Source organism: Tuber melanosporum (genome assembly GCF_000151645.1).
Source record: "Tuber melanosporum whole genome shotgun sequence assembly, scaffold_39, strain Mel28".
Taxonomy (NCBI): Eukaryota; Fungi; Ascomycota; class Pezizomycetes; order Pezizales; family Tuberaceae; genus Tuber; species Tuber melanosporum.
This window is the reverse complement of record NW_003299074.1, coordinates 339,846-365,758: the sequence shown is the minus strand read 5'-3', so window position 1 is coordinate 365,758 and position 25,913 is coordinate 339,846. Positions and strand designations below refer to the sequence as shown.

General features: G+C 49.2%; 7 protein-coding genes; 4 read left to right on the top strand and 3 right to left on the bottom strand.

Annotated features, from left to right (window-relative positions):
- Nucleotides 1-238: 238 nt before the first annotated feature.
- GSTUM_00007734001 (uncharacterized protein) lies at nt 239-1,759 on the top strand (the record flags this gene model as incomplete). Its single annotated transcript, XM_002839630.1, has 2 exons — nt 239-1,037; nt 1,104-1,759. The coding sequence occupies 2 exons, from the start codon at nt 239-241 to the stop codon at nt 1,757-1,759; spliced, it is 1,455 nt and encodes a 484-aa protein (XP_002839676.1).
- A 236-nt stretch (nt 1,760-1,995) lies between these two features.
- On the bottom strand, nt 1,996-4,015 carry GSTUM_00007733001 (uncharacterized protein; the record flags this gene model as incomplete). XM_002839629.2 has 6 exons in its annotated part: nt 1,996-2,755; nt 2,818-3,001; nt 3,053-3,465; nt 3,532-3,564; nt 3,618-3,877; nt 3,940-4,015. 6 exons carry the CDS (start codon nt 4,013-4,015, stop codon nt 2,087-2,089), a joined length of 1,635 nt encoding a protein of 544 aa, XP_002839675.1. The 3' UTR covers nt 1,996-2,086.
- A 1,741-nt stretch (nt 4,016-5,756) lies between these two features.
- GSTUM_00007732001 (uncharacterized protein) lies at nt 5,757-8,532 on the bottom strand. XM_002839628.2 has 6 exons: nt 8,179-8,532; nt 8,014-8,070; nt 7,870-7,914; nt 7,607-7,672; nt 7,241-7,531; nt 5,757-7,181 (listed from the first exon to the last, which is right to left on the bottom strand). Exons 2-6 carry the CDS (start codon nt 8,042-8,044, stop codon nt 6,133-6,135), a joined length of 1,482 nt encoding a protein of 493 aa, XP_002839674.1. The 5' UTR covers nt 8,045-8,070; nt 8,179-8,532; the 3' UTR covers nt 5,757-6,132.
- A 936-nt stretch (nt 8,533-9,468) lies between these two features.
- GSTUM_00007731001 (uncharacterized protein) lies at nt 9,469-10,554 on the top strand. XM_002839627.2 has 4 exons: nt 9,469-9,704; nt 9,777-9,893; nt 9,969-10,100; nt 10,191-10,554. Exons 1-4 carry the CDS (start codon nt 9,632-9,634, stop codon nt 10,502-10,504), a joined length of 636 nt encoding a protein of 211 aa, XP_002839673.1. The 5' UTR covers nt 9,469-9,631; the 3' UTR covers nt 10,505-10,554.
- An 878-nt stretch (nt 10,555-11,432) lies between these two features.
- GSTUM_00007730001 (uncharacterized protein) lies at nt 11,433-20,761 on the top strand (the record flags this gene model as incomplete). XM_002839626.2 has 10 exons in its annotated part: nt 11,433-11,727; nt 11,794-12,238; nt 12,305-12,571; nt 12,630-15,697; nt 15,760-17,025; nt 17,077-17,216; nt 17,269-19,689; nt 19,744-20,214; nt 20,267-20,364; nt 20,422-20,761. 10 exons carry the CDS (start codon nt 11,433-11,435, stop codon nt 20,474-20,476), a joined length of 8,526 nt encoding a protein of 2,841 aa, XP_002839672.1. The 3' UTR covers nt 20,477-20,761.
- Nucleotides 20,762-20,766: 5 nt separating this feature from the next.
- GSTUM_00007729001 (uncharacterized protein) lies at nt 20,767-21,614 on the bottom strand. XM_002839625.2 has 2 exons: nt 21,380-21,614; nt 20,767-21,308 (listed from the first exon to the last, which is right to left on the bottom strand). The coding sequence occupies exons 1-2, from the start codon at nt 21,511-21,513 to the stop codon at nt 20,927-20,929; spliced, it is 516 nt and encodes a 171-aa protein (XP_002839671.1). The 5' UTR covers nt 21,514-21,614; the 3' UTR covers nt 20,767-20,926.
- Nucleotides 21,615-21,837: 223 nt separating this feature from the next.
- GSTUM_00007728001 (pseudouridine synthase) lies at nt 21,838-23,683 on the top strand (the record flags this gene model as incomplete). XM_002839624.2 has 5 exons in its annotated part: nt 21,838-22,363; nt 22,556-22,826; nt 22,888-23,249; nt 23,307-23,431; nt 23,497-23,683. Exons 1-5 carry the CDS (start codon nt 21,938-21,940, stop codon nt 23,681-23,683), a joined length of 1,371 nt encoding a protein of 456 aa, XP_002839670.1. The 5' UTR covers nt 21,838-21,937.
- Nucleotides 23,684-25,913: the final 2,230 nt, after the last annotated feature.

Below are 25,913 nucleotides of genomic sequence, written 5' to 3'. Positions count from 1 at the left end.
ATCCATACTAGATTCTCTCGGTGCTAAACTACCATACGGTAAGATCGGTAGTGGCTCAACCTAAACACGAGTAAGATACCAGCGCGTGCCAAACACCCATCCCCATGCCAAGGCGGGATCTCCGTAGCAACTTGAGCCCCACCCCGCCATCATCATCCTCGCTGTCCCTCCTTCATCTGCACCTCACACCTCAACCCCACCTCTCCTACCATCACCAACACTCCACAGAGCAGCCACAATGCCCCGATCTTACTCCGAAGATATAATAGACTCTGATTCAGACGCCGACTCCCCAAACCCGCTCGCTGCAGCCCTCGTAACCCGCGCCCACAGACTCCTGGACTCCCTCGAGTCGCTGCAGACCCACCTGCGCCGACACTCGCTAACAAAAGAGGTTGAAATCCGACCCTTCGCGACCTCGCTACGCAGCGAAACGCGCATGCTTGAGGCCCTCGCCGCTACCCCGCCCACCCCAGAATCCACACACTCCATGCGCAGTTCGAACTTGAGTTACCTGGAGGCCGTGTGGAAATGCGCACGTGCACAAGTGGGCGTTCGTGGAATCTGTCAAAGCTTTGGGTTTGTTGATAAGGAGGGCAAGGCGGGGGATTGGGGTGGTGGGCACTCTAAGGAGAGGAAGGGCAAGAAAGGGAGCGTTTGCGTGGATGTGGTCGCTGGGAATGGGCTCGTCTGGATTAAGGTTTCCACCATCACGGCAGAGAGGGTTGTGCATTCGCTGGCGAAGGGTGGGTGGGAGGATGCAGAGGGTGAGGTTGGGCTCGTCAAGTGTGTCAGGGGGTTAGTGAAGGCGAGTGGGTGCTTTAGGGTGCAGTATTTACACCCCAGTGTACTTGTCTGGCTGCCGAGTTTATTGTTGGATGGTGGAGGGGAGGGGGCGCAGGGGGAGGAGAGGGTTGCAGTGGAGGGGTTCATTAAGGCGATTATGGCGGAAGGGGCTAGAGTGCAACTTGGCTCTGGGGCTATCCTGGGTGGGGAAGAAGACCCGATAGCAGCTGCGATAGAAACATCTGCTGAAAGTACCACTACTACTACCCCACAATCACCGCCGCCACCACCACCGGCAGCAACAGTAACAGACACAGAAGCGCTCCAAGAAATGATAAAACCCCTAATCACAACCTCCACAACCATAAACCTCGACGTTACAATCCTACTGGCCCTGGTCTCAGACATAACCCACGGCCCGGTGGCCATCCAGGAGCGCTTCCACCCCGCCATACACCGCCAATTAGCGCTCGAGTCCTCCGGCCGCCGCATGGGCGAGGAAATCTATCCGCTCCTGCACGCCCGCACCCTCCTCACCACGGTCACGGCGAAAAAGCGCTTTGTGGAGATCGTGGACATTGTCGGCAGTTCCAGCGAGAAGGAGCGCACGAGAATGGTCCTGGAAGGGCAGGCGGAGGAGGGGGAGTGGGAGGGGCTAAGCACGTATGGACTCGACCATAACAGTGCCGGAGCGAGTGGGGGGAAGTGGGAGCTGAAGTTGCCGGTTGGCGTCATCGAAGACGACTGGGCTCCTGAGAATCAACCGCAGCAGAGGATTGTGGCCAAGTTAAGCACTGTGAATAGGGCTGTGTTCGTGACCGGCTGGAAGAAGGGCTTCACTACGATTACCTCGAATCGCACTGTTGCGAAGACTATTGAGGGGCTCATCGAAGATGGGGAGACTGGACCGGATATGTTTGTTTTGAATACCAGTCGGAGTCTTGTGGGGAAGGCTAAGCGGATTGATGTTTGACTGAACTGGGCAGTGGATCATCCTACTTATTTGTATATTATTGAAGAGAAGGAGGGGGGGCACTTTAGTATATAGAATTGTGAGAAACGGATCAGTCTATGGGGGAGCCCGGGATCCGCTTTGCAGAAAAGTAATTGGCATGATTGTGGGAATGATAAATTTATACATGTAGAATCAGACGAAAGAAAGGCCTGAAGCCACCCCCCGTTTTTTTATGCTATACTCTGGAAGAAAAGAAAACAACAAACGCCTGCCATTGTTGTCCATCCATCCATCCGTTCACCAAGCAACTCATCCGTCATGCATAATCATTACAGTTTCCATAATCTAGTTAATGTGAATCTCCTTCAGATACGCATCCCCCAGAAACCGACTCTTATCATCAGAAACCTTCCGGCGGAACATCCCCAAATCCTTGAGAAGATCCTCAAGCCTAGCCTCCATCTCATCCCTTTCGTTGCCATCCTCGTCACTACCATCACCAACCTCGTCAGGGGCATCACTATTATACTCCTCCCAATCTTCACCAATACTAGTCCGCCTGCTAGGCGGAACGACGGCTGGGATCGGATTCTTCAAGCTCTCAACGGCGAGCCTCAAATGCAGTCTCAGCGCTTCGTTCTGCGTCTGCAGTGCCTTGATCTTGCACTCGGCGACGGTCCTTGCCTCTTCCATCTTGCGCTGCATCTTATCTACCTCGGTCTGGTAGATTTCCAGCTGCTCGCTCTGCATGTCGTTTTGCTTCTTCGTCATGGCAACCTGTGAGACAGAGATCTGGAGCGCGCGGATGGTTTCCTGCATTTCGGCGATTTGGGCATCACGCTCGGCAGAGGAGAGGTGATCTTGGTTCACCACGGCGCGGGTGCGGATGCGCTTGGCTTGGTCGGCGTAGCGGAGGGTCGAGAGGGTTTCGTCATAGTCACTCGGGGAGATGCACGCTATCATGGCAGTTTTGGAATTGCCGCCTAACGAGTCTTTCAGGAGCCAGGTGAGGATCTGCGAACGTAGGATTAGGTTGGTGGAATGGTGGGGGGGATGCAAGGTTGAAGAGAGCTTACGGAATCGCGGTATGGAACAACTTCCTTTTTCCTTCCTCCGCGTTTTTGGGGAGGGTCATCTGCTAGTGCCGCGATGACCCTCCCGAGCGTGGTAAGAGATTTATTGATATTGGAGCCTTCCCTCAACCGAGCACCTGTTGCACCTGTAGAGTTTGCTCTCTCAGAACCTGCTAAATCCACAAGTCTAATCTCCATCAGCTACTATCTCAATCCCGGTCATCCGACCAAAACTTACCTAATTCTAGCAACTCTCTCGGTAGTCTCGTCGGTATCTATATCATGATGAATTTGTTTCAACACAAGCGTAAAGACTGCGTGACTTCTGCTACTAGTGTCGTTCATCCTGGTACTGGCGACCGTTCTACTATTATCCCCCATCTTCATCCACTTAAGAACCTCAGCAATACCTCTAACTGGAACCTCGGTCAAATCCTTGATGTAAGGACCTTCCGTAGGCGATTCACGGACTTTAAGGTAGTACGGTGGGTCCCTGCGGGGGACCAAAAGGTCACGAACGTGCTCATTATAAACCTCAAAGTACGAAACACGGACGGAGTAGTTGACGCTCGGCGAGTTGTTGGATTCTATACGCTCGAACAAGTCTCGGCAAGTACGAGGAATGAGACCAGGGTGTTCGGGGGTGCCCATCTTCACAAATGATCAGTCGTCAGCACACCACGCTCTCGGTGTCGTTGAACTTAGGCGCAAACAAACCATCGAGTAACTCTTTCCAGCTCCAGTTTGACCCTGCCATGTACGTTAACGCCGTTTTCACACACAGTTGAGTTGGAGGTCCGTACGTATGCGAAAATACAAGTATGGTATCCCTCAAAGTTGTGATCTAGAAATTCCTCTCCAAGCGCATCGTAGACATCATCTTGGTCCGCGTAATGGTCATCATGGCGGTTAAAGCTCCAGAACGAATTGTCGAAGGTGAAAACCTTCTTGTCCATCACCTTCCTCGCATTCGCCTTAGCCGAGTCTGGCGGGGGCGGGTGAAGTGTGGTAGATTGGTTTCGCGGATCCATCTCAATTAAGTTGGCTGCGCCGCGCTCAATCTCTAAACAAATAACTTCGTCAGCGCAATAGCATCACCAGAGGTAAAAGGTAGGGCAAACAAACCTCTCGGCAAGAATCCTCGAACCCGAACGACGACACGGACATTGCCGCCGCCGGAATTATTTGATTCTGTAGGCATTTTCTGAGGGGACAGACTACCATCTCTCGAACGTAAGGAAGCGCTAGAAGCAGAGGTTCGGAGAGTATGATGGTGTTCGAGGGTGAGGTTGTGGAGAGAGCGAGATTCAGGAGGCATTGTTGTGGGTGCCAGAAAGGGGGGGAGGGGAAGGGAATGTGTGTTTTTCTGAAAATAAGTAAAGGCACGGTTGTGTGCGCAGGCAAGAATGAGAGCTCGGGATGGGAAGGGAAGGAAGGGATTGATACTGCAGCAGGATGGGGCGAGAACATGGAAGTTTGTAGAGACAAAACAAAAAGTTTGGGGCGAGGAAGAATAGACGCCGAGCTGCTTGGACTTGTCAATATTGACTTTTTGCCTATTTAGGCCTAGCGCTTCAATAGCTCTCCTGTTGCTAGGCTGTTACCCGGCCAATAAATACTCTTGTCATAAATTTACCTCCGACACTCGGTGATCCACTGTGTTCGATCTTGGCACCAAAAGTTATCAGCAGTTAGGTATTCCACATCAAAAATGGGTTCCGCATTCAAACAATAAATTCAGAGGAGGTCTATAAAGCATCGTGTATGTTCCTAGTCTCTTCAAGCGACTCAACGCAGCCAGTCCTTTCAGCTATTATCACTTCGTAGTGCTCGTAATTTACTATCGCTTCCCAATTCCCCATCATACAAACACTCCCGATTTCTGTCGACTCCCACACGATAGTGCACGCCATCCTAACAATCGCGGGTTATACCGGCGGTGGGAGGACGAGGTTGATTTGGCGGGATAAGGAACAAGGGGAATTGACATCTTCTCCAAGATCAAAATTCCACGAACTTCCTTAATAGCTCCAAAAGTGATTCTGGGACATCTGTTAATCTCGGGGTACTGCGCCATGTGTGGGGGTTTTTTCTTTTCTTTTCTTTCCTTTCTCTCTCAATATTTACACAATAAGTTATTACATACCGGTACCGTAGTGGGTGAAGTTGATCGTGCTGGAGGTCATATGCGACAGCTAGCTATAACAGACAAATACTAGAAAAATACCGGTATTTATAGCCCACTGAAAGCTGGTAGTGAGATAGGCAAATCTCAGGATAGACTAGACTAATATCATAGTTCCTGGTACAAGTATAAGGTAGGATGAGTCACAGGCCATTATTTGGAGGGTCAGATATTCCTATTTTGGGTACCCGTAGTTTCCAGGTCCAATAGTGTAACGGAGGAACCTTTAGATTTTCACTTATCTCCTATTTTTCTGAATCCTCGTATACGGTAGACTTTTGTGATGTCAATCACTTTCACTTGTGGCATTGTGTTGTTGCTCTGGGCAGTGCGGAAACTTATGAGACAGAACTGTACGTCACTATAACTCCACCGAATGATGGCTTATGACCGGTGTCAACCAATACAATTTGTTTGTCATATTATTATTTCAGTTGCAAGCAATACCAAATTGTTGAACCCAATCCTTTAGCCAGACTGGAGAGATATATCTCACATCTCCATTGAACCTCACCCATCTATTCACCCATCCATCTATACCGTCTCATCGTCTCATCTCAGCCCGCTCAGCTCCGCTCCCCTATAATGCATCGTAATCAATTGTAGTAGCATAAAGGGTAAATAAGGCAAGAGAAGAAAGACAAACCATCCCAAAGCAAAAGACTGACCATTCAACGACACAGAAGGGGGGGGTTGGCAAGGTGGCGCGGCACGCAGCACGGGCTCAACACATCACACAGCAGCTAGGAATACCATGTTGTGAACATTTTCAAATTCTCATTTTTAGGAGGAACAAGAAGCTGTAATACATGAAAAGGGACCCGAGACTATTTTTGGTTTTTCCAAGTACGTTTTTTTTCCCCAGCCATCATCAAGTGAGAGAGAATAATAAAAGGAAAAAAAAAAAAACAGGAGGAAAAGACCCAACGCTCTAGCTTTGTGATTCCAAAAAGAAAAGAAAATGTGAAGAGGGAAGAGGGAAGGCGATAGGGGACGAAGGGGAAGGGAACAGCGAAGCAGAAAATGACATAAGAAAAGAATAACAAGTAATGGAGAGACATAGAAACACGCTTTTAAATTTCCGTTTTTGATTAAAAAAAAAAAAGAAAGAAAGCACCCACAATACACAGCATTTAAGAACCTGTCGAAGATTTTGTACCATTTGCACTTCCGCGCCCCCGCTTGCCGGAGACTGGAGTCCAACCATCGGTGTCCTCCTCAGTTGCTGCGGAATTGGAGGCCCTATTAATGTCAAGCTTAGGCTCCTTCGCAACATCCCTATCCTTTGGCTCCGGCCTGGCTGCCCTCCAGCTGCTCGCTGTAACCTTGGATGGCCTTTCGTCCTTCTTCTCTATCTTAGCCTCTTTTTCCTTTTCGCCCTCGCCGTCTGCAGCAGCTCCCTCAGGGCCTGTTGACGCTCTTCTGAGAAGCGCAAAGTTTTTGTTGCTTCCGGTCGGGGTGCCAGCTTCGCTTTGCTTCTCGGCCTCGCGGGCCTTCTTCTCTTCGCGGGCTTTGTCTTCTTTGGCCTTCCTAGCAGCAATGGCGGCTGCTCTCCTCTCCGCAACCTCCTTTTCTCTCTGGGATGTATCAATAGGTCTAGCTGCGCCGAACGGATTTGCCTTTGATGATTCACCAGTAGACGCTGCAGAAGTTGGCCCAGGCTCAACGGGATGTTCACTTCGAGGCTTGAGTTCTAGCCTAGGACGGGTATGAGGGACGACAGGACTGGCAGGAGTGCTCCTAGGAGGCGGTTCTTGGACAGCCGGGGGATCCGGGCGAGCGGTGTTACGCCATGCGTTATTCCTCTCGGGGGCGGTTTGCTGCCTCTCGATTTGTGGACGCTCGCGGTAGGAACCCCCCCGGCCTCCTTCGCTAGCCGGTGCGGGGGAACGCCTTCTATATTCACGATCCCCACTACGAGGACGACCACCATGCTCACTTGCAGTGGGTGTAGGAGGGAGAGCCGTCTTTTTCCCCCAGTCGAGCTCCCGGGCTTCGCGGGGAGGCGCTCTCTCAGATGCATCATTGTAGCTGTGGCGTCGATCGCCACGGTCTCCGCCTTCCCCAAAACGATCACCAAGACGATCACCACGCTCGCTCCCCCGGCGTGGGGGGTCGGCAAGGGGAGGAGGGCCACTCCGACGCCATTCTCCTTGGGTACGATCATCACCACGATCCTTCTCTACAAAGCGGTGTGTCAGCCAGCATTGCCGGGGGACTTCATTGTTGGGGGAGACATACGTGGTTCAGCGACGCTAACTTTCACACCCCTACCACAAAACACTTCGCCACTCATATTGACAGCGGCAATCAACCCCTCCTTAGTTTTGAACTCGACATATCCAAACCCTTTAGGACGGTCATCCATTCTATCGCGAACAAGCCTGACGTTTTCAACCTGGCAGGAGCTAAAGAACTCGGACATCTGTGCTTCGGTCACATCGAAGGATAGGTTCCCAACATGAGCAGTAAAGGGGGGTTTGTCGGGGGGCGGGATAGCCTGGCGAGGCGGGTAACGGTCCTCGCGGTCACCTGGACAGGCCAAAGGTCAGAAAATAGCAGTTGAAGGAGAAGGGAAGGTAGAAGTTCAACTTCTGCTTGGGTTACCTCCACCAAAGCTACTGTTTCCACCATAATCACGACGGTTGCCATATACAGCTCCGGGGCGGTTTTCTAGGAACAAGAAGAAATCAGCACATCAGAAGCGAAGGAAAGAGAGCCCACAGCCAGTGAGGTGAGCATATAACTAGGTATGGTCAAACTCACCAGAGGCTATGGGGCAGTTATAGAGTTAGAGGATGATGGAGTGAAATAATAAGAAAATAATGAAGAGGGTGAGGAATGATGGGGGAATTAAACATTGCACGTACGGATGGTGGGCATGTCCTCCATTTCATCAGCCCAGGATCCCAAGCCTATCGGGGGGGGGGGATACGTTAGCATGTTGATTATCGATAAAAAAGAGCCGCCAAGCAGGGTCCTGCAAAGCGAAGAGGATGTGCCTGGCGACGTACTCTCATCTTGAAGGAAATCTCCCAGAGCCATCTTCTGGCCTTTCGATTTTGGCGGCGCTGCAAAAGACGGTCAGCCAAATAATGACCATTGTGAAAAGCCATGCACTAATATCCGTAGTGCGCATCGGATCGAAGCGGAAACCAAGGAGAAATTTCGGTGCCTACCCATGATTGCGAGAACAGCGAACGCGCTCTATATGGGAAGCGCGCTTGCTGATAATGAATACGCTAAAAGGACTGTTCTGCCCGTTTAGCAAGGGGGAAAAAATTGTTTGTCGAGAAGATTGAGTTGTAGGAAAAAAATGGGGGGGGGGTGGAAGAGTGTGGGGAAGAAGTGGGAGGGTCACAGTTGGGAGAAATGGGGGGGGAGGTTTTTTTTTTTTTCGTCTTTTTTTTTTTGGAGGGTAACGGTTGAGCAGAGTGCAAGGTAACGTCGGTCGGCAGTGGGATGAGAGGCCAGGTTGTGTGTGGCAGAAAAAAGTGTGTCACCGCAGTACTGGACTCCTGCGCAGTACCGGTACGAGTACTCGAGTATTGAAAGTAACAGGAGAGAAGCGAAGCTGCGAAGGGGATGGGATGATGCTATGACAAAAAGTCGAAGTTGGCAACAAGATACCGGTATTGTACCCTAAAGCACTCGTACCCGAGTACCGCACGAGTACACACCCTTATTGAGGTGCGGTCATGATGCCAACCTACTCGATTACTGTACTCGAACAGCGTTTTCATGAACTGAATCAATTCCCCAGTCCACCAATATTCTCGAGTATTTTACCATAGAGCTCCTACAAATACTAGCACTTGGGTGTGATACGTGATCTTTGCCGGTATTAGTTCTACTGTATGTAGTGGTGGTACGATACTAGCAATCATGCGCAGGGAGGAAAAGCTGGTTTGCAGTACGATATTGCCGGTGGAATGAATATGGAGATATCATACTCGAGTACTGCAATGTACTGTACATCGTAAAGGCCAAATTGAGTGATCGGTCAAAGATAACTTAGTAGTAATCTCGCATTCCCACCGGCTATCCTTAGAATTTCATCAAGATTCGACTGCAAAGGGGGCGTTGCACCATTGCTCACAGTCCCCATAAGAGTTGATTCAGTCAGTTAATTACCTGTTCATCAAGCCAGTCTGTCCTCCACTTTCTATCATACATGAGTGGAGTGGCGGGGGGGGGCAGAGAGCCACACACACGGGAAAGTGGCACGAAATTACCCTATCCTCCCTCTGCTGCACTCTTGCCGGTTCCTGCACCGGTATGTACGAGTATGTGCTCTGAGCCTCTGACACAGCACGAGTGCCAGGGCGGTGCTTGAGTATCGGTATGTTGCCTAGACTCTTTTTTTTTCTTTTTCCTTTTTCTTTTGCTTCCCCCCTCTTGGAGTAAGGTTCGGTCCCGCTGCTATCCAATATTTCTGCAAACAGAAAATTCCGCTGCTCGGGAGATATCGCTTTGTTCACAGGTGCTTGCTTCTTTATCTTCTATTCTCCGAGATCTGATTTCTGCCTCCCTCCATCTCTTGCATCCTCGCGACGTACGCCCTACCATCAATTGAACCCTCGTCATCATCCCAGGCAAGAGAGAGAGCCTCAGCAACCACGGCAAGCCATTATGCAGAACTCCTCCCGGACTGAGCCTCCTGAGCCAATCCTCTTCCCTGCTCTCAAGGCAGGTGCAGTGGCCGGTAGGTTTTTTTCGTTTATTCGGCCCGCAGTTTAAGTCACTGGCGAGCTTGTTCTTTCTAACACCCGAGCAGGACTTGCTGGTACACTTGCCGGAGGGGTTATTGGCATTCTTCGGTCGACCCCACATGCTAAGACGTTCGCCGTACTTACGGGCGCAAACACTTTTGTACTTGGTTGGACCTATTGGGGTGTGTGATCATTTCTGGTTGGATTTTGAGGTTGATAATTGAAAAACATTGGTTGGTACCTAATGGACTCGACAGCTGTCAGATCGACAATGTGTCGTGCCATTTACGATGCTTCCCCGCCTGGTACAGCAATGGTACCCAGGGACAGAGTCCTTATTAGCGGGGCTTCGGGGGCTATTGCTGGCGGTTTTCTTGGGATAATATTGCGTACGAGGACCCGATCTTTGAATCTGGTCTTAGCGGCAAACTCACGATGAATTCGCATTAACATTTTCCTTTGTTTTTTATTGATCATAGGTAAAATGCCAAACGTTGTTCCGGGCGCCATTGTCTGGGGTCTGGTAGGGTTGGGAGGTCAATATGCCTATAACGTTGCCGATGCGAGACATACACAAGAGGTAATTGAAAAAATGGAAAACCAGGAGCCAAAGGAGAGTATATTGGATCGTGCTATCCGTTCAAGGTGGAGTCCCGTCAAGCGGTTGACGAGCAAGGAGTACGCGGATATGCTGAAAGAGAAGCTTTTGGCTGTCGAGGCAGATATTGCAATTGCAAATGAGGAAATAGAGAAATTGGAGAGACAGAAGAGGGAACCAATGGAAGAGAAATAAGTTGCTCGAGCATTCATTACTTGTACGATATTATGCTAGATACCGGTATTCCGACAACCATGGTTCTGTGGGCTTGATTCATCTTGTCTGTTTAGCCGTTAAGATACCAGTATCGTGCTGTAGATCGGACGGATGTTCCGAAATTGGTATCGGGCGGTCAGATCTTCCGGTCCGGTGACAGGGAATGCCTTAAGGGGTGCCGAGGACTTGGCTACCGTACTCAAGAGATAATTTACTGGTACGATATCTTGTTGAGAGCGATGTATAAATTAGCTTGTAGCAAAAGCTTTACCCAACAAAAAAACTGCCCAAGTCAAGAGTCGAAAAAGGCACTGGCTTGCGCTGATATGTATACCGCTGGCTCCCGGTTATCGTGACATTCAAATAGGGGATGCTATTATTGGCAGAATTTCTACGGCCAAAGCATGACCAATTTCCCGGGTCGAAAGCCAAGCCAAATTAAGCCTGGCAAAACGGAAGGCAGGAATTCTTGGCGATGAATCGAGCCCAAAGAGCAGCAAGTCTGCTCTTGTTCGCGGGTGCTTCGTGACAGCTCATCTCCATCCGATTAAAGGGGTGGTGGAAGGGTTTTGTTTTCCCCTCTCCCTTCTATCAGGAATGCAGGAGTTGACCTAGCTCTATCCCACCTATTACTCGTACTCTCTCAAATTCGACGCTTGACACTCTTTTCTGCCTCCTCTGCTCCACCGGAAACGCTACATTATTAACCTTCAGCAAACCCGAGTTCTAAACAACGGCCCATTGTATCAGCATTGTGTCAGCGCTACTGTACTGATGATGAGGGTTTGGTAAAGCATTAACCAAACAGCAATAGACAAACCGAAGGTCCCCGCCATTTTTTCTCTTCTTTCGGAGCTTGTTTTCATAGTTCGTGATTCAGCAAGAAAATCTAGGAACTTCAAAAATCATGGCTACCGCATACCATCTGCCGACCTTTTTGCTTGGCGTGGTGGTGCTGGCTTACCTGTCTACGTTCGTGCTCTTTGCCGTCCTACGAATTCTTACCGGGATATCTATTCAACGCATTGGATATTTTTCCTTCAAACGTATGAGTTATGAGCCTAAGAACGGCATCAAGCTGGAGGTCCGGAAGTTAGGTCTTTTGTTGCACAGACCTACGTTTGCTCAACCAACGTGGATTAGCATTGCTATCTCGGACTCGCAATTCTCTGTCGATCTTAGGAAGACACAGGAGGAGGAAAGTGATTCTGATGAAGGGGAAAAGAAGGGGAAAGGAAGGGGACGGAAGGATACGTTGAAGGGTGAAGAGGGGCGGGGGATGAGGCGGAATACCAGAGCTTGGGAGGGGATCAGCAAGTTAAGGGAGTCGTTGAAGAAGGTACACAAATTGGTAAAGTGGCTACAGATGGTGGATATTGTCTTTACCAATACCAACCTGTCCATCGCAGATGTCGGGAGTGTGCAGGTGGGGAGTATGACGATGATACTGGATACTCGGCGGAAGACCGCCGAGAGGAACCGCATGTTCGATCATACCACTGACTTGAAGGAGGATCAAAATCCAATCGAATGGATGTTTACTGCTAGGAGTGTTCTGTTCTTCCCCGAGAAAAAGAGGGAGCCTATTGAGATTCTGGACCACTGCAACTTCAATACCTATGGTTTGCTAGAAAATGGGTTGGACGTGTTCCGAGATGCGGCTATGGCGCTTAAGGTTGGGAAAATTACCATACCACTCGACGAGATCTTGGAGTGTTTGGTTAAGTTGCGGGCCATCAGAGCTCCTGCTGTCAAGAAACCTCGGAGGTCAGGATCTAGGCTTCGGTTGGGAGCGATTATGGAGGAAATGTCTTTACCGGGTAGCGCGACTGAACGAATGGCAGAGACGGTTATGGAGTCAAAGGAATTCTTGGAGTCGTTGTTACGCGGTTTAAAGGAGGTTCAGTTTGCGATCGGATATCTTCTGATAACTAAGTCTGTAAGGTCGATACAGCCATCAGGGAAGCCATTGAAGGTCCTAGTTGGTATGAAGGAACTGGCAATGGATGTCCATCGTTTGGATCAGAAATCACCAGCACACAGAATGTCCGCTAGCCCTCCAAAGCATAGTGTTGATCTTCTGATTGCTAACATTGCGGCTTAGGTACTTTTCTCCACAAGATATCGCTCACCAGGCTCTGTTGGCTGCGATATCCATCTCGGTGAGCGTTGACGATGGCGTCCGCAAGGATAAATTCTTTTATATTCCTATGGTGACGATGACCTCCAAGACCACTTTGCCATCGAAGACGATCCAGCTGGTTGAGAAGTCGGAGTCAAACCGGAACACAAATATTCTTTTTGCCAACGTAGTTGTCACTTCTCCTTCGATTGATCTTGAACCAAGGCATCTCCCGATCTTGTTGGCCCTTGTTCAGTCAAAACCTGAGAAACCTCCGTCTGGATCTCGGGAGAGAACTCACCTTATATCGAAGCTGCTTCCGAAAGCAAGTATTAATTTCTCCGTTCACGAACCGGTTATTCGAATTCTGCTGCCCTCTAATGATCCGGAGCGCCGAGCAGCTGGTGACATGGATATGCTTATCTCTAGCCTTTCGTCAATATCTGCGGTTGCGGACTCTTCGCATGAATCAGAAGGCCAAAATGACTACTCGCTGTCTTGTTCTTTTAGAATTACGTCCCATCACCTCTACTATCAAGCGCATTCGGGCGAAAAGCATGACCTGCTCCAAACTGATGCTTTTGACATCAAATTCCAGGTTAACGCCTCCCCGGAAGTAGAGGTAACTGCTCACGCATATCTTGAGACCTTCTCCCTTCGCCTTGTTCGACCAGAGATTGTTCAAGGGATCAAACAGACGGTTGGTCAGTTCCACCGAAATGTGAAGTCGGATAAATTGAGCAAACCTGAGACGAGTGACGATCCGAATTTACTTCGCCGGATACCATTATGGATCGACCAATTCAAGATGGAAGGAATTGACTTTAGTGTGGAAGTTGCCGGAGTCGATGAGGAGATATCCGAGTTCACTAGAGGGGTAGCGCTACAACTGGATTCCTGGACAATAGAATATAGGGCTCGCAAGAGTGAATCACGAACTAAGCCGCCACCTAGACGACGGGCTGCTTCGAGGACTCTTTCTATCGACGATACCAGAGGTTCAAAACTGCCACCTGCTGGGCCGAAGAATCCGACAGATTGCAGGAAGCTCAGTCTCCATATAAGAGGCCTGGAAGGCTACATGGTTGACTCGCCAGACTCTTGGGAGCAGGAACCGTTTTTGAATATACCGCACTTTGATATTGCATTTGCTACTTCTGGCGATTTAGAAGGTCCTGTGTTGCATATCAGTTCCCACTCTAAATTGCTCTCTCTCAACTACTCACTCTACCGACACTATACAATCATTGTTGCTGCTAAGGTACTCATTGAGGCATTCGGGGGAACGTCAACCGGGGGTGAGGCGGGATATTCTCAGATAAAGCCTGTGGATACGCTCCGTCCTGGGGCGGTGGGTGACATGGATCTTGTGGAAAGCCCAATTTCCGATTTCCGCGAATACGTAAGTGTGGACTTCAAGGTCCAGCACGTGCGTATCAAGTCAAGCATGCCGGATGACCCACCTATGATGTTGGAGGTGTTTGGGATGGATACCGGACGGCAGAGATGGGGATTCCCATTCCTCAAAGCGAAAAGCGTCCGGCTTTACGCCGAATCACCGAAGGTGATGAATTGCTGGGCTCGAATGATCAGTATCAGGCAATTCCGCGCCGATCTGAAGGAAGGAGGACATGGGTACGGTGACCAGCTTCAAGAAGAGAAGTCTATTGATCTGTTCGCCGATGCTGTTCGATTAGCCATCCCCCACCAATTGGTTTTATACAAGGTGACCGACAACGTGATCAATACCGCAAAGGCTTGTCAGCAGATGCACCATCGATTCAAGACTGGAACTAATGAATATATTCTGGAAAAGAAGGCGGAATCGGCAAAGAAGCTGCCGAGATTATCTCTAAATACTAAAGCTTTGCTTCTTGAACTCGAGGATGATCCATTTGAGACTCAATTAGGTTTAATTTATCGCCTGGGCCTTTCTGAGCAGAAGAAACGACTCGCCCGTGAAGCTGCATTTGATGCAAAGGTCAAAAAAATGGGGGAGAATGAAAGAAGGAAGTCATCGGAGACCACGCGGACTGGATTGAAGCCCGAGAATCCGCTACAAACATCTACATCAAGGTTTAGGGGGAGGACTAAGACATGGGGTGGTAGTTCACATCATGTTCATGCTGAATCACCAGAGACGAGGTCCAAGTCAGCTCACCGCGGGCCAAAAAACATGCGATATGACCCAGAAAGCGCTGCTGGACCTTCTGATGATGCATCAGTGTCCGTAGAGGAAGCCTGGGAGCGTCTTCAGGAGCATAACTCGGCTGCATGGATTAAGCGTATGAGGTGGGCGCACGGATATCACAGCACCCGAATGAAGGAGTCCAGAGAGCAATTCTGGGGCCACGATGACGTCCCATATGATGGCGAGGACACAGAAAATATCCTCGGTTTGCCGATGCGCCCTGCGCTTATGGCAGCCTACTTTAACGATGTCGAGGTTGTCGTTGATAAGCCCTCATTTCCTCTTGAACAGCTTCCAAAATTCATGCACCGAGTCGGCAAAGGTCTTCCAGAAAAGACGGAGTTCGCACTTCTTGTACCGGTAAGCGTTAAGGTTGACTTTAGCGAGGGCCGCATTCTTCTGCGAGATTACCCTTTACCCCTGATCCATGTACCTCGAATGAGGCCGTCTCAAGCCAACAGATCGCCTGCCTGGTCATTGAAAGCCGACTTTGTTTTGGCTGAAGAACTCAGAGGCCCGGAGTCCATGAGACATGTGAGGGTGAACATCGTTCCGCCCACCAGCGGCCCAGGCCCTTCGAAGGGTGGCTTTGCTGTTGATGTACGGCGAACAGTTTCTCCAGTGAAGTCTTATTCTGAAATTGCGGTAGCTATTAGTACTTCCTTTGCGACAAGGATCACTTGGTGCACATCCTATCAACCAGCAATTCAGGATATGATGATGGTGTTCGAGACCTTCACTAAACCCCACTTCGACCCCTCGGACAGAACTGGGTTTTGGGATAAAATACGTCTTGTCTTACATTCACAGATAAGTGTGAAATGGAAGGGAGATGGCGACGTTCATTTAACGCTCAAAGGTAACCATTTACTAAGCTCATATTATACCACTTTGATTTTAGGATCACGCTTACGTCTCAAGGTTCCCGGGATCCTTACCAGATCACTGGCATTGGCGCAGGATTTGTCCTGTGTTGGAGAGGGGATGTGAATTGGGAAATTGGCAGGGATGAAGATCCCCGGAAGTTTATGGTAGTCGACAGCGAGGAATTTCTTTTGGCAATTCCAGACTTTGCCCGTAATGCCAAAGATGAGTTTGACAGCGCTACCCCAGCTGAAAACAAGAGCGTTCTAAGCTTCAGCAGTTGTGAAAGTGCAGCTCTTTTCAAAAAAGTTATCATGAAACTTTCGGGGCGAGTGAGGTGGTTAGTCGGGCTTATGTTTGAAAAAGAGATCTCTGAAGGTCAGCTGGGTGTCTGCGAAGGAAAAACGCGATCTTTTGAATTTAAATCCCATTACGAAGTTACCCTCAAAAACCCCACCTATGCGAAGGCTCCTCCGGGACAGGTTTATGACGCATTTCGGGGGTTCAGAAGTCATCACCTGCACCTTTCCTTGGCTATCCTGTCTCCAATCGACAGGGACTGGTCCCCGGCGAATACAAAGCCATCTACAAGCTACAACACGATTCACCTTACTCCTAGGTTCTTCACACACTTCTTCTCATGGTGGGGCCTATTCTCTGGCGTCATGTCACTGCCCATTCGCCAAGGTCCTTTATGGCCCGGCCCCGAGAAATCTAATAAGAAGTTTGGCCGGCATCTTGCGACTATCAAATATAAGCTTTGCATATCACCACTCTTCATAAGTCATATGTACAAGCACAACGACAAGGGCGAGGCCGGGAAAGATGTGGTCGTTGCGACTGGTCTCAAGGCTAAACTAGATAGTCTCATGGTTGACATTCACCAGAGGCGTGAAGAGACACTTCCCAATCAACAGAGCACTGCGATGAGGATCAATCAAGCCGAGTTGGACTTCCACTCAGCGGATATCAGGGCTGTTTCCGCACTCATTGCAGGCGCGACACCCGATGAACTAATGAAGCAAGCAGCAGAAGGCCCACCACTAGGTTTAACAGAGACCATCAGATATTCAGGTGATATGTCGCAGTTCACCATTCCGGACGGCGATTATTCTTGGATTGATATGGATGACTTCATTGAACTAGACTGGGTACTGCCGAATAACAAAACACCCAAGACCAAGATCATGCCTCTTGCCTTCACTCCGAGGTTCACGTACTTCCGACAGACGGACCACACTGACCTGAAAGGTTGCGTGCTGAATCCGTGCAGCCCTTTTGGAGATGAGCCAACTCATGACTGTCTTATGTCCGAGAATAATGGTAGGCCAAGATATCACCATCCCTACCCGAGACGTTCATCTAACAAGATAGACCCCCGAGAAATACAATGCGGGCTTGTTCAAGCTCGACTCGAGAAGGTCAATGAACAGATGAATAGGAACAAGGAGGCTTTAGATAATCTGGCTCAGTACACTAAATTTAATCCTGAAGATCTAGAGCTAAAAGCGCAGGTAATATTCCATACAACGAGAGTGACTTATTTAGTACTAAGGCTTCATACAGTCCTCCGAACTCATCGAACAAAGCTCGATCCTTTTCAACAAGCTTGATTTCCTCCAGACAATGCTGCGGAGGATGTCCAGTAAACTCGACGGTGGCGATAAGCCTGGTGTGAGCAAAAATCCGAGCCATGAACGCCACGGATCGGATGCCGATTCAGAACTCATTGGGGTGGATTCTTCACCTTTTGATTATGTGAGCGACTTTGATAATCGATTTATAGTACATAACATGCAGGCCAAGTGGAACAACTCACTTCGAAACATCATCTTGAAGTACATTCATCAGGTTGGCCAACGGCGCGGTTTCGTGTATTATATGTCTCGTCGAGCTGTAAAGTTCATCCTCGATATAGTACAGGAACAGAAGCAGTCTGGTCGGGACAATACATCAGCCACCGGCGAATACGCAACTTCTAACCCTACTTCTACCCTCAATAGTGACACAGATAGCATGACCCTCGAGAGCCGGATCCAGCAACTTCTTGATGACGATAACAAATATGTTGTTGCCGATGAAAAGCCAAACGATCCAGAGGAGAATGGCGCACCGGCGAGGACATATGCTAGAGACGACCTCACAGGGGATGTTGCTGATGATTATCTACCGTTGAACAGCTATCATATCCGGCTTATTGCCCCTCAGATTCAGATGCAAAGTGAGAAGAACAAAGGCGCCGCAGTTCTTGTTGTCGCGCAAGGTATGCAGCTGAAAGTTGTATCAATTATGGATCGTGATAGAGTTGGCGATGAGGTTAGCGGTTTGGTACAGCGCCGTTTCGCTCTCAATCTGGAAAATACACAATTCTTTGTGTCCCATCGCCAAGACTTTGCACCCCAATCCATGTCGTTGCACTCTGCCAATAGGTATGGTGCCCCGGGTGGCTCCTCATGGCCCCCATGGGTCCCGCTTGAGAGCATGTTCGACTTCCAGAATTTCCCTGTCGGGTTTTCCCGTGTGGTTGAGAGAACTTCGGCTACCCTGAGATATGACAAGTACAATTCGCTTCGTTTAAAATATAGTGATCAAGTTAGTGGTGAGGAGAAAACCTTCTCCGCTAAAGGTGGACCACTAGATGTTGAGCGCCGCATAGACCATGTGTGGGTCGACTTCCCGAGGGTTGAGGCATCGTGCGATTCCTCGCAGTATTTTGCGATGTATATCATTGTTCTGGACTTGTTGCTATATGCGGAACCACTTGAAAAACTACGGAATGAGAAATTGGAGAAGATTATGCTCGCTTCCGATTTCAGCGATTTAACGGGAGCGCCGGAAATGGTCGAGCGTCTGCAAAGTCGCATCCATCAGCTAGAGGAAATTAAGACTTATTTCCAGATTAACTCACAAAATCTCGATATCGAGGGCTGGCGAGGCCGTGTTGCAGTCGATGAGGACTTGGCGAGCTGCGAGGAAGAACTTTTCTTCATGATGAAGGCAATTACTACAGCCCAACGAAAGCATGAGGATAGGACATCGCAGGCAAGTGGTATCTTAAGGTGGTACCTGACTGCTTCGGAAATAGTGTGGCACATGCTGCGTGATAAGGCAGATCCACTCATGGACATACGATTGAAGAATGCTGGGTACAAGCGCATGGATAATGCAGACGGGTCAAACTTTAATACTGTGGAGGTTGAGATGATGGAAGGGTTTAACCTGTTGCCTGATGCGGTCTACCCAGAGATGATCGCGCCCTTCTTTGACCAGTCGCGGACAGTTGTCGACGTTCGGCAGACGAAAATTCTCCGGGTCTATTGGCATATGCTCGAAGCTATAGCCGGGATACCGGTTATGGACCATTTCGAAGTCAACCTCTTCCCCCTAAAGATTCAACTTGAGCGTGAGATCGGAGACAGAATTTTTGAATACATCTTCCCGGGGGTTGGCACACAGGCATTCGAGAATGGGGGGTTTTCGCCGTTTTTGGTACATTCGATAAAACCGATCCCAGACGGATCAGATACAGATGAATCCGACGAGGATCATGACAGCCACCATATGGATGATAGTTCCTCAACTAAAAGCGATGTGTCACCGGTAGAAATTAAGCTCAGACCTACCCTATCTCTCACTGCCGATCATAGGCCCGGCTCCTCATCCTCGGCTTCGAAACCGAGATCAAATAGCTTCAAAGCTTCAAATGCTGGGTTCAGAGGAACATTCATGCCTTCCCTCACTCCAACTCACAAGTCATCGGCCGAGTCCCTATCGGTGAAATCGAGGAAATCCACAGAAGGCCCCGCACCAAGTATCATGGGTCTCGAAAAAAACAAAAAGCTACAGATTTTCAATAGGTCCAGTAACCACAGCGGTAGAAATGAGAAGAGGTCGGACGAGCTCTCGCAGATGATGTCTAGAGCTTCTAACTTTATGACTTTGGCATATATCAAGATTCCAAGTGTGGTGCTTTGCTTGAGTTACAAGGTATGTATCGTTTGAGGCCACTAAAGTACTAGGGCTCATCTATCATTTTCCTAGGGGCGCGGCGACAACAATTTCGAGGATGTTCACGAGTTCGTGTTTCGCATGCCAATGCTGGAGTATCGCAATAAGACATGGTCGAACCTAGATCTGGCGATAAGGTTGAAGAAGGATATCATCCGTGCTCTTATATCCCACACCGGAGCGATCTTGCAGAACAAACTCACACATCACCGCCCTAACAAGACCCAGCCCAACCTTCTCAGGATGATGGCCAATAACGGTTCCCTTGCTACCAACCCAAGTTTTGTTACCACCGACAGCGACCATCCCGGGTTCGATACTCCGTCAGAATATGCTTCTTCGACTCACGCCTCAATGCCAATTTCCAGACCAAGCACTGGGCTTCACCTGAAACCGCCCTCTGTAATGCGGCCCATGACGTCGCCGTCTTCGGCATCATCCAGTACCAGCATGAGCTTCCCACCCTCGCCATTAGACCGGGCCGAGGAGGAGGCCGGCGAGAGAGTAAGGACATTTAACTTGTGTGCTTGTGGCTCCCAATGCTGATTGTATATAGGGTCATGGGATTTTTCACAATACATTAGGCCGTCATCTCTCTAACCTAGGCGTAGTTGCAAGGGCACAAAATGGGATTGCGGATGAATCTGAGGAGAGGTGAATACCCCATCCCCTCAAATTTAATACGGGTACAGGGCTAACCTGTTCCCGCAGTATAAAAAAAAAGAGCAGGTTACTGCTAGGGAAAAAGGTTTTTGGTTCGCTGTAAATTTTTAAGGCACCGGATTACATTTTCTCTCCTTTGTCTAGCCACGGCGTTTGTTCTTTTCCAATGGGGGCGCACATCACATCACAAAACTTATAAAGGGCTATCATCGTTTAATTGTCTTTTTCTTCTCCTTTTCTTCAAATAGATACTTGGCCTAAGCGGCGTTTGTTAGTTTTCTTTAAATTTTCAGGTGTAAATGCTCTTTGCCGAAATTCCATTTGTTCATGGTAGGTAGCGTTTGGGTAATGTTGAGAGTGGGTATAAGTCATATTATATGGTTGTTCCGAATGTCGTGCTTGATAGACTGTAAATATGAACTTGGGAATAGTACTCAGCGTACACATACAAAACGCCCAACACAATCACCCCTCCTTTCCAATACAACAGCACACCTCTCACACCAGTGACTCCCAACTTCTAGAACCCTCGCAAATCCAACCTACAATCCAATCACAACTTCGCACTCCTATACCTCACTGTCTCCTCCTCGTCTCCCTCCTCCTCCCCGCCAGCCCTTACCAGCAAGCTCTCCAAGCCCTCCCTATAAGGTCTAAGCAATTTCATAGGCCTCCGATGAACGCTGTCGCAAAACACATGCGTGAACCCGCCCACGGCCTTGACCCCTTCAACTCCTTCCTCGAAGATACCAACCTCGTATGTGACGCTTGAAGTGCCCAGCTTGTTCACCCGCAGTCCCAACTCCAGCACTGCCGGGAAGGCACACGGCGACACAAACGTGCAGCTCGAGGACACCATCAGGCCAATGGAGGGACTAGTTGTAGGCATCATGCCACAGTGAGTTATTAGATATGAATTTACTACTGAGTCGATGCTGTAGTGTCCCCCCCTCTTTATGTCAGTGCTTTGCTTTGTTTTGTGCCGTCCTGTCGGGGGTTTTCTTACAGGATGTTGTAAACGACGTTGTTCAAATGGTTGTAGATGTCGTTATCGCTCCATCGCGTTCGGTACGTGAGGAAGTAGCCGTAATCGCTTCTTGTTCGTGATTTCACCGATTTGACCGATTTGACCGATGACATTCCTCCTTTTCGCCTTTCTTTGCGTCTGGCCGGTTTGCGGGAATGGTTTGGGTGTGTTTGGGTGTGTTTGGTTGGAACTTAGGGGAGCTGTTGGTGTTCGGTGGATGGGTAATGTCTACTTGCTCCCTGCAAGCCGAGGTTACAGTGTCCTCTTATGCGAGTACCAGTGGTCATCATACCGGGACGGTACGATCGTCTCTCATCGAGACTAGTCTAACTCGCTATTGCCGGGATGAGCATCAACTCAAGCAAGGCCGGGTAATTCCCACTATTATCGTTGAAATGTGGTGGGACGACAGAAGGGTTCTTACCCCACTATGGTACGCGTATCATACCGGTAAAGCATTTGCACCCGAGCACAATGTCACGATAATACATAGAAGGGGGAAAGAAGAAGAAAAAGGCGAGAAGTACCCTCACTTGTATGCATCCAAAAATCAACCTCCTCATAACACTTCGAGAACTCGTCAATATATCTCGGAGAAAGTACGCCATGGATACCTTACCTTTTAAATCATCTCCGGGTCTATCCCCAATCGTATTTGGCTCACAAGAGGAAGTAGAAAAGGGGCCGTCCTCGGCCTCATCATCATCGTCTTCGAAGGCGGGGGAAGGACAGTCGACAAAAGGGAGGGTATCGGTGCCAATGGTTGCGCAGAAGGACACTGCGCCCAAACCACCAAAGTTTGTGAACCCGCCCCCGGTGCCGCAGTATTCTTTCGAGGACGGGTTGAGAAGGGTGCCACCATATCAGTTTTCGTATAATACCTACTGTAAGGAGCGGTGGAGGGGGAAAGGGGTGTTGGAGGTGTTTTGGTCAGAGTTTCGAGACCGGCCGCTGGAGTACTATGTTTGTCCATTTCCTCCAATTCCCCCCCATTTCGCTATGAGCGTTGGCTGGTGTGCTAGGTAGCTAACTTAAACCTAGAAATCAGCAATAGAAAGAGGCTCTATAAGGATTATTCGTAGGGATAAGAATGGGGCGGGGCCGGGCATTAAAGGGAGGAGGAACAACAGTGAGGTGAAGCAGGGTACTCATGAGGGGATGAATGGCGGCGGGGCGCAGTTGGCCTCTATGCAAACCATCATTGCGAGCGTGGACTCGAAGCTCGAGAACGGGGACATGCTTGTACATACACTCCACAGACACGAGCCTCCTGTGACGGCGAAACCAATTGAAACGGTGTACGAAGACGACCGATTGATTGTTATTAACAAACCTGCTGGAGTGCCGGTTCACCCTGCTGGGAGGTATAATTTTAATACGGTAATTGAGATAATGAAGCATGACTATAACGGCCATGCTCCGCTTCGTACACACCCCCCCCCCACTTTCCTATTCTTCTATCCATAGTGCTAACGATGGGGAAAAAGCATGCAACCGCCTGGACAGGTTAACCAGCGGTCTAATGTTCATGGCCAAAACCCCGGAAGCTGCGAACGACTTCATGGGACAGCTGCAAACTCGCACCATAAAGAAACAATACCTCGCCCGTGTCAAGGGTAAATTCCCCGCGGGGGAGGTTACCTGTAGCCAGCCCATCCTCTCGGTATCCCCAAAGTTGGGCTTAAACAGAGTCCGCGCAAGCGGGAAGACTGCGAAGACGCTGTTTAAGAGGTTAAAGTATAATACGGAGAAGAATTATAGCATTGTGGAGTGTCATCCGTTCACTGGTAGGACGCATCAGATAAGGGTTCACCTGCAGTTCTTGGGACATCCGATAATTAACGATCCGGTATACCCCCACGATTTCAAACAGATTCTTAGGGGAATGTGACTGATGAGGATGTAGATATACTGCAACCGCAACGTTTGGGGGCCAGCGCTAGGAAAAGGCGGTGAAGGTGAGGATGAGGAGATCATTGAGAGGCTGAATAAGGTCGGTAGGGAGGAGGAGGTTAGATACGAAGAGATAATGTACTACTTCTCCTTTCTGACCCCCCCTCCTGCATCTTCTTATGCTAATGGATTGATGAATGAAGAGAGGACTACGAAGGTCGTAAGGCGGAGAAACTGACTGGAAAGCGATGCGAAGTTTGTGATACTCCTCTGTTTTCAGACCCAGGACTGCATGAATTGGGGATCTACTTGCATGCTAAGAGGTATGAGTGTGAGGATGGGCAATGGGGGTATGAGACCGAGCTGCCGGAGTGGGCTACCGAGGATTGACCGGGGAATCGGGGGCAGTCACTCCAGTCCTCCGGATCTTGCTCGCCGGCCCCGCGGATACCGGGGTGGAGGGTTTAGCCAAAGCCCTATCGTAGGTAGTTTTACCGATAGCGCTTCGCATTATGGTCTCCTTTTAAGGCAAAGTATCATAGTGCTAAAACGGCAATCCAGTCTTTTCCATGTGATCTCTAGAGAGAATTACTTACAGCCCTTCGCCCGGCTAGGATGCTGCCCCAGAGCTCCGCTCATCCTAGCAATCGAATCAGGTAGATAAGCTGGGACCCTGATCTCCCCATGGGCTAAGACAAACGCCAAAGCGATAAATCAACCACCTATCCCATACCCTGTGGCTCATAATTCGGGACATGGCCCATCTTGGCGATCAATTGGAGTTGTTTTAATGGGTTCGATTCAGCATGGGCGAGGTACAAGTACTGTACCAATAAATATATATATCTCTAGCACTTTCGTCGAACTGAGCAGTAAATAATAATAGTAATAATAATAATAACCCCAATTAATCACCAAGACAGTGCATGATTTAGTGATTCGAACACTGCTAACCAAATCCGGCATTCCTCGCAAAGTGCTATTCAGGTCTGCTTATCTCGTTGCCCTTTAATTACTCGAGAATCATACTAAGAAGGACCTCGCCATTCTTCCCACCATATAAAAATCCCATACAGGCACATAAAAACTCCTATCATGATAGTACTCACCGCTTAAGGGGAATACAAGGCTCGCACAGCCGGACACTTTGTGTGGGAATTGTCACCTTGGGTGTCCTGGTTCAACTCGGCGGCTCAAGTACGATATACTGTAGGTAACCACATACCTGACATAAACCTCATACTCTAGATCCACTACATCGATAATCTAAATGTTATCGTGGGCGAACGAAAAACCCCATAACCGCCACTGTATTGTGCAGTAAATTTGTACCTCGTATCTGCAGATATCCATATGACAGGAAGAGGTAGGTACAGGAAGGGGGAGATTATTTCCTCGTGCATGTTACGGTAGGAACCATAGACTACCGGTGTGCAGGTAACGGTGGGACCTGGGAGAAGTTATTTGATAAACAAAAAGGGGGGGGGGATAGCAAGCTAATGGCATGGTATCGTGGGTAGTGTACCGGTATATAGGAAGGAGTGCGGTATCATACGCTATCTAAACTATTATTCGCGTCTCCACCTATGATACCATAAAGAGAGTAATATATATTATGAACCTTGATAGCAATATTTTTTCAAACCTGAGACTGAATGGATCTATCTAGCATTACATGCTACTTTGCCCCACTGCTACAAATGAACTTATATTGCTTCACGGAGTCCTTCAGGTATCATACTGGAGTGATTCCAACATGGCTCAATTTCATTCATTTAAGTGAATTTTGCAGCTAGAAAGGAACAAATTTAGTTTCTCATATGAGCTGTTGTCATAATTATTTATGATATTAATATGATCACTCTTACAGGATGCTGGTACTAGTACTGGTGTTTTGCGTCACTGACACAGTATTTCGAGCTGCCCAAACACAAACACTTTTATTTATGGGTTCGAGGAGGCTACCGTATTCCAAACGAGGTGCCCATTCTTGGCGCGGGGACAGAAGTACCTCCCCGGGACTTGGCTGCATCACCCGCTGGGTAGATGTCTTGTGTACCAGTATCCTACCCCACATAAACCAAGGCCCCCCCGCCCGATGCCTACGAGGGTCGATTAACCCACCTACAGCACGATACTGTACCCCTTCCCCAGTAGGCAGGAGAAAAAAATCACACCCGCCCACACAATAACAACTCGTATCACAAGACATTACATGTCGGTACTCAACTGTGAACTTTCCAACTCCCATCTCCCCCACCAGCCCAATCTGCTGTCCACACTCAGGAACCTCTATCTCCCGTAACACAACCAGACCCCGCGACACCCCACAAACTCCTCCAATTCCCCTCTTCTCCCACTGCCGTATCAGATGTATCAGATCAGATAAGATCCGCAACACCCCGACCCATCCTATCCGATCCACCCCGACAATCCCAAAAAAACCGACATGATAAGACGCCCGGCACTTGGCCCGACCCTGAACTTGTTACGGTCCGGAGTGTACAGTACCACACACCCAGTGCCATATCATGCACCACACTGCACGCCAGCTTGGACCTTCTGCTCGAGTCATCCACTGCCCGCGCCAGGCTCCACTCGCCCGTTTAGATCTTTTGCC

What these genes read in the sequence shown, in the direction of transcription:
- GSTUM_00007731001 (XM_002839627.2), top strand. Translation starts at nt 9,632, where the DNA reads ATGCAGAACTCCTCCCGGACTGAGCCTCCTGAGCCAATCCTCTTCCCT. An exon ending in CAAGGCAGGTGCAGTGGCCG is followed by an intron (nt 9,705 to 9,776) that starts GTAGGTTTTTTT and finishes ACACCCGAGCAG; the next exon opens with GACTTGCTGGTACACTTGCC. An exon ending in TTTTCTTGGGATAATATTGC is followed by an intron (nt 10,101 to 10,190) that starts GTACGAGGACCC and finishes TATTGATCATAG; the next exon opens with GTAAAATGCCAAACGTTGTT.
- GSTUM_00007732001 (XM_002839628.2), bottom strand. Translation starts at nt 8,044, where the DNA reads ATGGCTCTGGGAGATTTCCTTCAAGATGAGA. An exon ending in AGATTTCCTTCAAGATGAGA is followed by an intron (nt 7,915 to 8,013) that starts GTACGTCGCCAG and finishes CCCCCCCGATAG; the next exon opens with GCTTGGGATCCTGGGCTGAT. An exon ending in AGTTAGCGTCGCTGAACCAC is followed by an intron (nt 7,182 to 7,240) that starts GTATGTCTCCCC and finishes ACCGCTTTGTAG; the next exon opens with AGAAGGATCGTGGTGATGAT.
- GSTUM_00007729001 (XM_002839625.2), bottom strand. Translation starts at nt 21,513, where the DNA reads ATGTCATCGGTCAAATCGGTCAAATCGGTGAAATCACGAACAAGAAGC. An exon ending in AACGTCGTTTACAACATCCT is followed by an intron (nt 21,309 to 21,379) that starts GTAAGAAAACCC and finishes GGGACACTACAG; the next exon opens with CATCGACTCAGTAGTAAATT.